At 40.9% G+C, this 15,100-nt stretch overlaps 1 protein-coding gene across 1 annotated transcript in view; it reads right to left on the bottom strand.

Moving 5' to 3' along the window:
* The window catches only part of LOC308095620 (G2/mitotic-specific cyclin-B2-like), a gene marked incomplete at its 5' end in the record, with an annotated part of 28,005 nt that extends 14,162 nt beyond the window's left edge, over nucleotides 1-13,843 (bottom strand). Inside the window, 3 exons of the mRNA XM_080442671.1 lie at nucleotides 11,518-11,657; nucleotides 13,113-13,251; nucleotides 13,739-13,843. Of these exons, the coding sequence (XP_080298797.1) occupies nucleotides 11,518-11,657; nucleotides 13,113-13,251; nucleotides 13,739-13,843 (384 nt within the window). The remainder of the gene's footprint in view (nucleotides 1-11,517; nucleotides 11,658-13,112; nucleotides 13,252-13,738) is intronic.
* Nucleotides 13,844-15,100: the final 1,257 nt, after the last annotated feature.

The raw sequence follows: 15,100 nt of genomic DNA, 5'->3' as shown, positions 1-15,100 counted from the left end.
TGAAAGCAACTGTCAATAAACAGTGATGTCTGTAGTCTAGTCTTCAGTTATCTACCGCAGGCAGTAGCGAGTCAGAAGTCCTCTGTTGTTGAAGCATCAAACACTGACTGAAGCGCTCTCTCAGCTGCTACCTAGCTGAACGTCCACAGACCGCACGTGACTCCTCTGATTGGCCGGCTGCCCGCCGAATGCACGCCGCTCATTGGTTGAAGGGATGCACATTGCGTCATTTGAAGGTGCGCGCGTTTGCGTGTGGGAAAATAGGCGATCTACAAGCTCACAAAACGCCATGTCAGAGTCATGTCGTGAGCTTGTAGATCAGTAGCTTTCCCGCACACAGCGAAACCGTGGCATTTTAGAGGTTTTAACTTTATTTAACAATGTTATACACACAATACAGTAGGTTTAAACTTCAAAAATAAAATATAAACAAAAATGTATGTTATATTAAATTTACCTATATATTGTGTTTGCGAACAAACGAGTTTTTGTCAACTTTATGATTAAAAAATATAGAATTAAACATATAAATTATATAATGATAGATGCGGCCTCAACTCTCGCGGGGGAAACGTTTCACATCTCGCGAGGTTTGGTTTGTAAACAAAATCACCACGCTGTTCCCTGACTCACAGACACACCCACAGCAAGCAGCCTACACTAACTTTAGTGTCTTTAGTCAAGTTTGTCTTTGTGGAGACAAAACTTGACATCGTTTTCCTTTCGAGAATAAAGAGTTGTGGAAGTTATGGTTGATCGCTACAGACACCCTCCGCGCTCCACGCCATTACAGACGCAAGGCAAGCGTACCAAACTTATGTGTGCAGTTAACTGTAGTATACAACCCTCGTAGACGTATTTATGATTCTGACGTTTTCAATCTACGAGAGTTGTAGGGTGCACTTCCCATAGTGACCTGGACTTTCTGCACTATGCCCCGTAGACACTCCAAACATTGTACAAAATGAAAATAAAGGCACTTACCGCCGAGCCCCAAATGTTAACTGGGTCTACGGGGTAGTAGTGTAATGTAATAATCCATATCTTTCAATAAACAAGTGTTTTAATGCCGTCTGTGGCCGATTCTGTCGGAAGTTCCCAATGGGCGGTAGTGACGGGAAGTGAGGGGGCGCATCCGGTGAAACCCGGAATTACACTAAATGTAAACAAAAAGTCAACGAGGGTGAAAAAATGGCGTTCGGCCACAGACGGCATTAAAACACTTGTTTATTGAAAGATATGGATTATTACATTACACTACTACCCCGTAGACCCAGTTAACATTTGGGGCTCAGCGGTAAGCGCCTTTATTTTCATTTTGTACAATGTTTGGAGTGTCTACGGGGCATAGTGCAGAAAGTGCAGGTCACTATGGGAAGTGCACCCTACAACTCTCGTAGATTGAAAACGTCAGAATCATAAATACGTCTACGAGGGTTGTATACTACAGCTAGTGTGCAGTGGTCATTTTCTGAAGACAGACTACAAGTATCTTCCAAAGAGACGACTGTTGAAAAGTACAGCCGTACCGTCAGTTTTTCCAGACAGAGAGCCTGTTAATTCGGGATCAACAGCTTCTCAGGTAAGACATGCTAACATGTAGCCCTGAAACATGACAGTCATGACGAAACTTCAACCTGGTTTTTGCTCCTTCTCCGTTTACGGCCCGTACATCTACATAAACGTTCAGATTTCAAATATAAAGTGCTTACCTCATGGCCATGAATGTTTCAATTCACTTCGGGTGGGTATAAGTACCCGTATCTTCCGTATTGTTCATTAAGAAACATGTTAATCCGATCGGTGGCCATTTTCTCATAGAGTTATAATGTATCAGACTGCAATACACCTCCCAACCGATAGGGTCGCGCGGTTGAAAGCCTATGAAAAGAATGGCCACCGATCGGATTCAAATGCTTTTTATTGAACAATACGGAAGATGCGAGTACTTTTGAGGGCACGAGTAGTATTGTAACATCCGTGGCCATGAGGTAAGCACTTTATATTTGAAATCTTAACGTTTATGTAGATGTACGGGCTGTAAATGGAGAACGTGCAAACACCAGGTTGAAATTCAGCCATGACGCTCGTGACGGACGAGCGTCGTGTGATCCATGGCTAGCTAACATGCTAATAGTATATAGTTTGTAGTAAATAAATTAACCGTAGTTCCAGTTGTCATTATATTGTACTCAGATATGATCTTTGTTCATTTGAGCTGGTTCAAGGAGGACCAAGGCTAAAGTTAAATAAGGGGTGGATGTGTATGTTTGGAAAGCATCCCATTCAAAAACAGAATTTTGTATAGTATATCATGTGGAACCCACTGCATTACAGTACAGTTGGTTAACCCACCCTCTGTTCATAGCAGGACGTTGCCAGTCCACAGTCCATTCTCCATTCTCCTACCACCTCCACACAGGACTGTTGGATTTGTGTATTCTATGTACTTTTATCTAGCTAACTTCATATACTTGGCTAGATTTGTAAACTGGTTCCTTTTGATTGATTGATTAAATATTTTATTAAGCAAAAATGTAAACAGCACAATTACATTTATAATACTTTGCCTAAAAGGTCTGTCCAAAAAAGTCCTTGCTGTCTTGTTTCCATTGGGGTCCTTGGTGTTCAATTCATAGGCATTTATAGTAGCAACAAAACAGTTCAAATATCAACACAAAAATACAGAAAGAATAACACTATATGTACAAACAAAACAAAAAAATGCAGAGAAAAAAAATAACCTGAGGAACATCCTAGAAGAAGATATTTTGAAAAGCAGATAGCTAGCTAGATAATATGTTTGGGTGGGGGAAGCCAAAGGAGCCTATAGCCTGATAAGTTGAATACTAGTTGTTTTTCTGTTTTTGTTTTTTTCACAGCAGGCATAAATTACTGAGGAAATTCCTGAACCACAAACACTTTTTAGCATATACAGTCATTCTTCATCCATAGTGTTTCATACTGGATTCATAGTTGAATGTGTCTTATAGTGTGATTGTGTATTATAACATGATGATATTGCAGTAAAACACAACCTAATAGTGTTTGTTTGCTAATTCGATTAATTTTCTTGTTATCTTTTTTATTTCATTACAGTCAATATCTGAAGAATTCCCATCCTGTATTCCAAATCTTGAGCTGTACAGTCCAGTGCTCAGAAAGGCCTCTTCTACACAGGCACGACCACACAGATCTGGCTCATACTACGGCGTTACGCCAGTTCGTCTCTTCAACTCTTGGCATCAGGTATCCAGACAATATGTAGTATGTGTACCGGTATGTAGCTATAATTTTCACTCCAGCGGTGGTTCTCGTTTTCATGTTGAGGACTACCATATATCTGACTGCAAACCCACATCTGAAAACATTTTTTGCCAGGGACCCTATACAAGATTTGTTAAATAAATATTCCTTATTTGTCAAATGTTTTCAAGATATTTTTGAAAAAGGCCGTCCTACAAGCTCACAACACGTTGTGAGCTTGTTCATCTGCTATTTTCAAACAGCCAACCATATAGTTAAAGTGGTTAAACAGATTTTTATATATTAAACAATTTCACCACCCTGGAACACCCTCAAAGACCCCTGGGGGTCCCCAGACCCCACTTTGAGAACCATTGCAATACAGTACAGTTTGTCCTAATATATAACCCATCCTCTGTTTATTTCAGGAAATCCCTGGTTCTGAAAACACACATGTTCCTACTTTGGCCTCGATTATGAGTCCTGCAGAAAAAGACATTCCTTCATCAATGGCACGTCCATGTCAATCCATATCTGGGACATACTACGGTGTCAGCAAAGCTCACCAAGAGAAGCTATTTTTTTATTATGTGCTGGCAATATAGATGCACTCCATTTTATTTTAAATGTCTCTTTTATTGAAGTATATCTCCATATGATGTGTTCTAAGATGTATGTATGCATCAACTAGCCTGGAGATGTCCACAAATGAAAGGGAGGTTGAGGGGCCACATGTATTATACAGAATTTGCTAAGTTGAATAGTTTACTGGACATATCTAATGGTGTATATACCGCCGTATATACCGTTACTGTGCAACATTGATTTTCTTTTGTAAACAGGATGGTTTACCAGAGTCAACACCAGCTGTCATAAATATCAAAAGATCAACCCGTCCATATAGGCCTCTGTGTCCACCAAAATCTCTAGCCTCTCCTGGCCTTGCTTCACTAGACACACGTTTTAGTTCAATGGACTTGGCTCATGATAGTACAGCATCCTCATCAAGCAGCCAAGCTGGTAGTGAGGCTAGTTCTGCACAGACTGCCTGTGTGAACTTCACCCGTCCAGAGAGAGCGACAGCAGATCCAGGAAGTGCTCAGAGCAAGAAGAGTGTCAGGAGGCTTTAAACATTCAGATGATGATAATGATGGTAATCATAACAGAAAACACGATGATGATAGTGATATGTTTCTGAAGTGGTGAAGGTGGTTTCATGATTTCTCTTTTCCTCTTTTCTCCCCTCTTCCTTTCCTCTCCCCACAGATCCTTTACTCCACAACTGTGCAGCTCAGCCTGTAGGAGCTTCAGGACAGATGAGGAGACGAGGGAGGTGTACGAACATCTGACACTGGCGTTTGAGGAGCATACAGTAATAGGCTCTATGCACAGCAGCCATATTAGAAAGATTTTGGGCCTCTTCCTTACTTCACAGGTGTTACCAATGACACTAATGAAGGCTCTGTTCCATTTACTGTAGTGTAGCACAGTGGTTCTCAAACGTTTTAATTCCAAGGCCTCCGCTCCATAACTCTGTGTACAAATGGAACCAAATCCATTTGTACACTCTCAGAGTTACACACCTGTAAGGGGTCCATTTGGAACCCTCCCAAGGAACCCACTGGTGCACCAGAGTGTTTCTAGTGAGCCAACATGCACAATACCAGCACCCTGACTCTGTTTGACCAGAATGTAACAGAGCCTTCATTAGTATCATTGGTAAGACCTGTGAAGGAAGTAAGAAAGAGGCCCAATTTCTTTACAATATGGCTGCTGTGCGTAGAGCCTATTAAGAGCTATGATAAAAGCTGCCGACATCTCTCTTGGCCAGAAAACAAACTTCCAAATGCCTTCGTTTGCCAAAACTGCACCTGGAACTTTCCCCTGGTTGACGACGACTACATTCTTAGTGATGTGCTGCATATATTGGCTTCAGGTGGGCCTCCGCCTCGCCTCGTCATATTAGACCTCCAATTCAAGAGTCAGACCAACAATTCTCATGGTTCAAACTGATCATTTTATTATACTAATGGACATTTACTTAATTTATAGATGGATATATGAGACCTTTGCTAGTTTGCTTTTTACATAATACACATACTTGATGGCACACAACATTAACAGAATTGATGTTACATGATTTGTTTTTGTACAAAAAACAAATATTCACATGACAAGTAGACAGACAAACAGTAGACAACCCTTTGTCATAGGCTGTGTACAAGGTCCCAACACAACACGTGAGCTTGTAGATTGGCCATTTTCTGTAGAGTCACACGCATCCTTTCATTTTGAGCAGGCTCTCAATTGTCACCCCATCCGGGGAAAAAAAAGATAATGAATGTAGCTGAAAGGCAACAAGTCTGCATGCCTGATTCAACCTCGGGGGTTGTCAAGCAGGGGAGCAGCCAGCCAGGCTCTTCACAGTAGATGACTGCAGCTCAGAAAGGCGAGTGACATTCATCAGCTTGCTCCCCCAGTACTTCATCTTGACGGCCTAGTGGAGAGGGAAAACTAGCATTAGTATTCATCTATCTAAAGTACACAAACACAATTGGCCTGTGTTCGGGGGAGGGAAGCCGGGCGGGGAGGCTGATATTTGTCATTGCATGTAATCCTACAGGCTGGGGCGGAACCTGTAAGCAGGGAGTGTTGGGCAGGAGGAGTAGGACAAAGGCTCTATGTCCTCCTGGTGGGGGCTCCTCGCTGGTAGCTGAGTCAGTAGGACGCAACAGCAATGACTACACAGAAATGTGTGAGGGAAGAAATCAATTGGCATAATGACAAAATTTCTCTTGTGGTCATGTGACCACAAGAGCTGTAACTTATCTTTTGTCCCACATGTAGTTTGTGAAAATATTTCAGTCCAGCTTTAAACTAAAACATTGGTAGTAATTTAAAATGTGAATCTGCTCTTCATAGACTTGATGAATGAGGACACCTAGTGGTTGTTTCTAGTTACTGCATTATGTCACAAAAGGATGGTTGATTCCTGACTGGCTATGATGGTAACACTTGACTGACATGACACCTGTCCTAAACATTTCACAGAGGAGATTGTGTGCACATCTTGTACCTGTATTTAGGCCAGGTGCTGGACATCAAGGCAAGAATCATGGAGAAGAGGGTAAAGCATCCTCACACTGGTTTAAACTGGAGGACTTGATAACACTTGTTGTAATGGTGGATACAGACAAATCAGTGGGCTCAACAGAGATGGTGCTGGTAGACTAAATCATGTGGCTAATCTTTGGATAAAAGCGCTATATAAATGCACCATTTAAACCCCCCCCCCCCCCCCACACACACACACACACACACACACACACACACACACACACACACACACACACACACACACACAGGTGTAAAGTAACTAAGTACATGTACCCACAAGTGCTGTACTTAAGTACAATTTGTAGGTACTTTTCCTTTACTGGAGACTCCAGTAAAGGAGTATAGGCGCCGGTCTGGAGTATTTCCAATTTTCTATACTTTTACTTCTACTGGAGTAGATTCCACTCCACTACACCTCAGAGGCAAATATTGTACTTTTACTCCACTACAATTATTTGGAAACTTTAGTGACTAGTTGTAGACTTTGATTATCATTACAAAACATACATTTTAACCAGTAGAGATGAGAATTAAGTCTTTCCTTTAATCATGGTACACTTGAATTCCTTTCAGTGTGGCCTTTTATTCCATTTTGACATTAAATAAATTATTTATTGAAATCAATCTTTTGCAATGCACATTAGGTGTAATTCTCACGCCCATGAAACCTCCACCCGGTTTACTATGTACTTTTTCATTTGTCTAAGAAATAATTGAATAGACAAGTGGTTCCTATTGGTGTGCCTTGGGATTGTTTGACAGACACGCATTATTTCAAATACAACTATACAATTTTTTAATATACATAAGTATTTTGTGCACACTCATTTCCCAATACAGAGGCAAATGATACCCACTAAGAATATTTTAACCACTTTCAACCTGGCGTCCTTATTAAGGCATTTCTTTATATGCTCTAAGCTATATATTTTTTCCCAGACAAAAAACAAGCTCATATTGTGCCATACTGAGCTTGTAGATCGGCTATTTTCGCTATGAATACAGGTGTGCCTTGAGATTTTGACTTGTCTGTTGGTGTTGGGCACACAAAGTGGGGAACCAAATATGTGTTATACTGTCTATACCACTGTGCTGTATAGTAGTAGGCTACACTGGTTCTCAACGTTGGGTTCTGAGCCCATCAGGGGTCCAATAAATGAACCCTTACCAAATTCATAAATGGAAAGTATAGACTGGGGTCCCAGAGATAACAAATTGTATCAATGGGGGTCTGTGGCCTAATGCATATCAAACTGGAGGTCCTCGAAATGGAAAAAGGTTTAAGAATCAGTGGTATAGAATATCTGCCATAATCTGCAAGAAACCCCATTGGTTTTAGTGCAAAGTTTGAAGACAAGACACCAGACTGCTCCTCAGGGGAATTTAGGTGTTCACTGTCTTAATGACCGCATTCAGTGTCTTGGAATCAATACAGTTCCTTTATCTTTGCAACACCAAACTCATTCCTAAATGTAAACATTTTCTTATGTGGGCAACCCCATGTGTAGTGGTAGTACACTGCCACCTGGTGTCCAAAATACACCTCCTTGGTGTTACAAGAACTATTTCTGCACTATTATCGTAACAAACAGTGCAGAAATCAGTGCTACTGTACATGTTGATGTTAGTTAAAAGCTTAATATTTTTATCCAATTCCTGGTCTTCAAATCTCACTTAATGATCAGAAAGAGTGTTTTCTTTTGAATAATCAGGTGACATCATCATCAGTAGATCATGCCTCTATATTTTTTCATATCTCCTGAACATTCCTTCAACAAATCCTGAACAGAAATCATCAATTTTGACACTTGCTTTTCACTGCAAATTTGTATCTGTACAATGATGACTCCTCTATTCAAAAGATTCTATTCTTCATCTTGCGTGGGTCTAGAATCTGTATGCTGTAAGTATGAGGGAAACATTTAGCAGCTGGTGATGACATGGGGTTAGGGTACTAAACACAACTAGCCGTTCTGTGGTAAAATGTATCACTGGTAAATTCCATCATAAAGGGGTCACTAAATGTTACTGCTGCAATGGCGCCCTGGTACAACTTCCACTGCAAATAGATACAGAGTACATAAATTGCCTCAATATTATTTAGATTCATTAAGTGACATGTTAAGTTGAGAAAAAAACACAGAATCCAACCGTGTGCACTAAGGAGATAAAATGTCTAAAAAAGCATGCTGAAGGTGCTTCTAGGATCAGGAGGAATGCAGGCTTAAAAATAAGAGGAGATCCGAGCACTCAAAAAAGTTGAGGAGACCATTTATGGTCTTCAGTTCTCACCCTGTTGAAGACCGTAACTGGTCGAAACATGTTGGCATTTTAACTCCATATCCCTTCCACTTTTTTGAGTGCTCGGATCTCCTCTTTGACATGTTAAGTTATTGTTTGTAAAAGTTCACACCATCAGACAAACTCACTTAAGCCAAACATGGTTCAGAGTCATATCAGCGATCTGGTTTTGAACAAAGAGCCTCCAAAGCAACACTTGCAGACAAAACATTATTGTCACTGATAAATCTATCAACTCTTAATAACCTTGCTACCTAATGTATGTGATTACAACATGTAGATTGTAGGTGTAGGACAACTTGACTCTTGAGCCCTGTTCCAGGTCCAGGACATGGAATCTTTGCCCATGTTGTTCTGCAAAAAGCTTCAATCTCCACTCCACTGGAACCTGAAGGACATCTCTTAGTTGTGACTTGTGATGATTGTAGACTTATGACTGAATTGTAGAAAATTGTGTTCCTTCCTGTGTATCTGTCTAGTGTCTCTTTCCCTCCGTCTCAGGCAATTTGCTAAATGTGTGCATGTGTTTGTATTTAGGTGCCAAATGTGTCAAATATATAAAATAATACAAATGCCAAACTGAACGCCTGAGCTGCCATTAGAAGTTATGTTCTTAAATATTCGGTTTAAGATGTTGTTTTATGGGGTTAAATAGACCATATCTCTCCATTATTTACTGGCACTCCTCAAATGTTTTATTTCCTCCACCATGTCTTAGCTTGTTTAGTTTTCATCTGTGTTCCACATAAGACGTAAAATACACAACCCACACTCTACCAAAGTGTAATTGATCTTTAATAGCACATCAATGGCCTCCAAAGCAGCACTTGTCGACTCAAAATAAATACTTTGTATTTGACTGACATCAGTTCTTGTGCTATATACAGTATCTTCAGATTGCAGTTCATTGAAAGGAGATGGGCACAGACTTTGGGGGGGGAGGATCCTCCCTGGCTGGATGGGTTCTCTGCGGTTGGGTCTTTCCATAGAAACATAACCCTCATCTTTAAAGAGGTCCAGGTAGTCTGTGTGGGGGGTGGACGAATTCACCTGGAAATCGACCTAGAAATTAAACAGAATATTGTTAACCATTATTTAAATATTTGACATTTGAATCTGGACAGAATACAGGATCAATGTCATGAATATAGATATTGTGCTCTAACCTACCTTGCAAGAAGCCTTCCAAGAGGCACAGGATCCTTTCTAGGACCACTTCTGCCTCTTTGGGGAGTTGGAAGGGGCAGATCATGTCTGCGCCCCAATTGCCACTATTGCCTTTTTTTGGCTCCCCCCACAACAAGAGGGGCCTTCATTTTCACCATCTTAAACAATGAAAAGCATATAAGCAAACTTAGAAACATTTTCATGGCAGGGTTACAAAGGCTAATGAACGGCTATTTCAGTTTAATATCAAGCCTGATATTCTGTCTTAAGCTGGTGTCGCTCACTGAAAAAAGCAGATAAACATGCTCTGTATGCATCACTTCCAATATCGGCCAACAACACGGTCATACGTAAATAAACAAACATTAGTCCTGTCCAGATACATCTACCCTGTTCATTTGATATCCGAGTGCACAAATGTAACCTTTAGTGCAGGGTCTCTGCAAGTCGGTTTTAATACCACTTTCAATGAGGTTCAAGACCAATTTATCAATAGCAAAAATGTTCACAGTGAGGCCTACTACTCAGATTTAGAGTCAATCACGTACAGTATGTCCCAGTTTTTAATAAAGTTCGGATGGCAAAAAGTTTAACAGTTAAGACATATTTTGGCAAATCATTAAACAACTATTCATTACTATATTTTTCTACCAGACATAAGGCTGTTCAGTTCATAGAGTTCAGTTCAAGGTCCTGGTGCTCACTTTTAGAGCTCTGCATGGCCAGGCATCTGAATATTTAACTGACTTGCTTGAACCATATGTGCCCAGCAGGTCCCTGAGGTCAGCAGACTAGGGTCTATTGGTCATTCCTCGTACCTGGTTAATCACTAAAGGTGAAAGAGCTTTTCAGTCTGTAGCGCCTAGACCGTGGAATGCCCTTCCTCGTGGCCTGAGAGCTGCAGCTTCTGTGGTTATTTTTAAGAATCAGCTAAAAACTCTACTGTTTCAACATGCTTTCGCTCATTGTTTGGTAGCTCATTGTGAGCTATCTGTTTTAATCTTTGCAGCCCATCCAAACAGTCACTGGTAACATTAAGACAAGACATAGGCTGTGCAGGTGCTACATTGTTCCATTTCTCATTTATAACATCAGTTTGAACGTGTCTTGTAATGATTGGATGCCCTTTGCTATGGGTCCATCTGATAGCACTGAAGAGAAAGGAAGTCTGAAGATCTTATTAGAGCTCCCAGCTATTCATTTAGTTGAGGTGGACGTTTCGAACCCACACTGGTCTTCACAACATCAGCGACATTTAACGTCAGGGTGAACATGGCCAAATAATAACAAACAGACCAACTAACTCTGGCGAAGCAGGCTATCATTTAGCTCTGGTCCAGAGCAAGCTCCTGCTACTAAACAAAAACAACATCATAGTCAATGAACCCAAGTCCCTAAACAAGACAAAAACATTCATAGTCTACAACAAAACTGGTGTTTCACCCCCCACTGCACTGTGCAATATTATTTATAAGTGTAATGGATTAGAAAAGTAAAGACTGCTGGGTCTATATGTGAAAAGGCCCTTAAGACCCTTTCATACTGTATGATACTGTCTCATGTCCAGTCGGGGACATAGCCGAATATCTAACCTGGTAGATATTTGAAAATGGTCGGGAAGCCGATTGTTGTGCTAACTGGAACTAGCAATGGCTGGCAAAAATAGAAAGACAAAATGTTTATTACCGTAACTGTACCACACTGAGATCCACCACGTTTGACTGGTTGCTGCCATCTTTCATCTTCTTTGCCCAGGTTTGGGCCTTCTCTCTGAATTTCTTCAGGCTTTGGGTGTGCCTCTCTTTTCAATGCAACAGCTTCCCACACTGTGTAAGTGAAAGAGAGCAAGGATGAGAGAGCTATACAAATGGGTTCTAACTTAGCTGTGATACTAGAGACCCATAGTGTTTTTTCTTTCTAGACTTCTATGAAAAATAAACGTATATATGTTGTGTGTATACCTTTTATTGCATTTTCTAGATATCGTTGCTGTCGGGTGGACACCTTGTATGTCCAAAACCGTTCCTTTTTTATTATTATATTAAAACATTTTAAAATAGTGAAAATAGCTGATCTACAAGCTTGATCTTCTATCTTATTTATATTACATCTGCATTGGCACAGGGGAGGGTGATCACTGGCACACTGGGATGTGAGTTTTTTTTCTTTTAAAATTAATGATTCCCAAAAAACGCAAATGACATCCTGCCCATAATTCTACATTCATTTAAACTCCTAACTGACTGGGGAGGGAGTCAGAGAGATAGGTGGGGTTATTGCTCTGAGTCTAATGATCATTACATCCTTTGTAGACGCTCCACAAAGCCGGATGCACCACGTGGATTTGAACCCACAACCTCTGTGGTGGCGTGGTCACATGCTTTAATCCTCTCCTGTTACAATCATTTCCAATTGATCTCCAAAGATGTTGGGGGTTGTGTGTCTCGCTCAAGCAAAATCATACCGGTTTGAAATGCAAGCTTTTGTCAAGAGTGCAATTAACCTGGATGAAATGTATTTGTTTCAAGGTCAGTGTTGTTCACCCTTTCAAATGAAGTACAGTTATTGGTTTGTCCTCTTGTCTAACTGGATATTGTTGTTAGCGCACAAATTAATATGTATTTGGCCGCAGACCCACCATCTGAAAATATTTTGTGCCTGAGATCCTTGTACAAGATTTGTGTTGTAAAAATTCCAATTTTTTCCCTAACCCATTCTTTAAAAATAGCCTACAAGCTCATAACACTTTGCGACACGTTGTGGGCTTGTAGATCGACTCTCATCGCGTTTGTTTACATTTTTCAAAAGTTATTACGTTACAGAGCTTACCTGAATAACTGAGTTAATGTTTGCTAAAGATCATTGCGAGTCATGGACATTTGAATTTTGAAAGTCAATCTTTTCTCTAAGGACTATATATTCAGCTTGTCTTTTCAATGTAATTCTCCTTTTAAAATGCATTCAAGGGTAATAATACTATTATAATAACAATTTAACAAAGAATATCTGCATCATTGATATTTTGTGTGGTGGATTATTTATCATTTTATTTGTCTCTGCACGTTGATTTCTATATAGTACTGAAATGTATGGAATCCACTGGCTTCCTCTAAAATCAATCAAACTAGCTTTGGAAAATGGTCGGCAGTAATGTCAAGCATACTGGGAGTCAGTGGGCTAAAGATGCCAGACCACAGGTATGGCCCAAGTGATGTCACATGACATACTGTACATTTCACTGCACCTCCTGACCCTCCACCCACCATTCCCCCATCTCTCACCTGTAGTGGAGTGCAGTTTGAGGCAGAGGATGTCCTCGTCACTGCTGCAGACCTGAGCATACTCCACCAGAGGATCTTGGAGCTTCCTGGCTATGGACACAGCCTGTCGCAGCAGGGGAGGGTAGTCTCTGAAATCAACCTGAACACAGGGGCAGACAGACGGAGGACACAGATTTATTACAACACATCTGGAAAGATTCTCCTTTAGCGGTGTCAGTGTGTTTATGCTGTGGATGTTGGTGTTCATCAAGATGGGCCGATATGAAACACAATCATAGCAGTTAAAGTGTAGAGATGTTCAGGTGCAGATTGTTATGGTGAGTTGCTGTGAGCCACTTGACTGCCTACATACAGGGCACAGTTCTATCATGTTAAAACCTGCTGTTATAGGCTCCTTACATAGGCTCCTAGGAAACACTGGTGCTGTGTGTTCTTTTTATTAGTCAGAAATGTAAACAGCACATGGTACAGTAAGACATTAAGGCTAAAACGATAACCCCAAAAAGTCCTGGGGACTTGTTTCCATTGTGGTCCTATGTATTCAATTCATCAACATAGCATAGAACATTTACACGATAATACATGTCACAAACAAATAAAACACTATGTACAAATATATTATTTACCTCAGACTTCTTGCTGTTCGTGTACAGTGTAGCCAGTTCAATGTCGACCAGCTCCACTCCCACGGGGGGCAGAGAGGTTTGTTTTGCAAGCTCACTGATGGTCATTTTGTTGTCCTCCGTTATCATAAGAGCATCTCTGCAGACATACGAAAAACTGGTTTGGCATCAGTACTAAGAAAACCACTCTTAAGAAAGCTGATTGAAAATAAACAAAACAAAACAGAACAAAGAAAGGAATCAAACACTCACCTATTCTCTCCAGCAACAGCGACCACAAGAGGTTTCTCGCTTTTCAGAAACTTCTTCAGATTTTATATATCAATAGCCTGAGAATGACAGGAAAAGATAATAGCATTATTATTATTATTATTATTCCTTCCTGCTTGTGGTTGTTTCTCTGTCCAGGTGATCTGTGCTCTCCTGATTAAGAAACACACGTACATAAACTTGCATTATATTTTAATCAATAGATGTTGTGGGTTAAGAAAATGGTGTGTGAGTAAAAGTTTTTGTAAACTGGTAATTATTTACTTAGGCAATACAAATGGAAATATTTTAATATGTACAGTAACTAATTTTAAGCTAATGCAATATCACTGAACAAACGTTTAGCCTCAATTATTGTTATTACATATGACGAATTGTAATATCGTTCCATGTCTCACATCAACAAAGATGTGCAACTGGGTAGACAAAATGTATAGCACACAATGACACACGTGTGTGTGTGTGTGTGTGTGTGTGTGTGTGTGTGTGTGTGTGTGTGTGTGTGTGTGTGTGTGTGTGTGTGTGTGTGTGTGTGTGTGTGTGTGTGTGTGTGCGTGCGTGCGCGTGTGCGTGTGTGTGTGCGCGCGTGTGCGTTTGTGCATATGTCTGGTCAGTTTTTACAGCTGATACAATACCTGCTTGGAAATAGTTGGGGTGGAGAAGATGTGTCTAAAGATCCATTCTGCTTCCTCCTCCAGCTTGTCATCCTCAGCAGATTCCACAGGGATTCCACTGGAACCTCTCGGGCATGTCGGTGGAGCGGATCTTGCTGTCCTGGTGGGTCATGTAGCTGCTCTCCAGCTCGCCGGGCTCATACAGCTCAAACACGCTCTTGCTGCTGCCAGCCACAACATGAGCAAAGTCAAAGTCCCCACCAAAGGTCTCCTGGGCCTCCAGCAGGCCTACATCAACCCTCTTCTTACTGGTGATGGGTTGGTCGTCATCGTCCACAATGAAGTCGTCTAGGTCGGACTCCTCCTCCTCCTCCTCCTGCTCCTCCTCGTCATCACTGTGCTGAAGAGGCATATCAACGATCTCTTCCTCCTCCAGCTCGCCCTCACCATCCCTGTCACCGCTAAAGATCTCATCTGCGAT

This window comes from Gymnoscopelus braueri (assembly GCF_963280865.1).
Source record: "Gymnoscopelus braueri genome assembly, chromosome: 2".
In the NCBI taxonomy this organism is placed as follows: domain Eukaryota; kingdom Metazoa; phylum Chordata; class Actinopteri; order Myctophiformes; family Myctophidae; genus Gymnoscopelus; species Gymnoscopelus braueri.
This window is presented reverse-complemented; position numbering and strand designations above follow the sequence as displayed.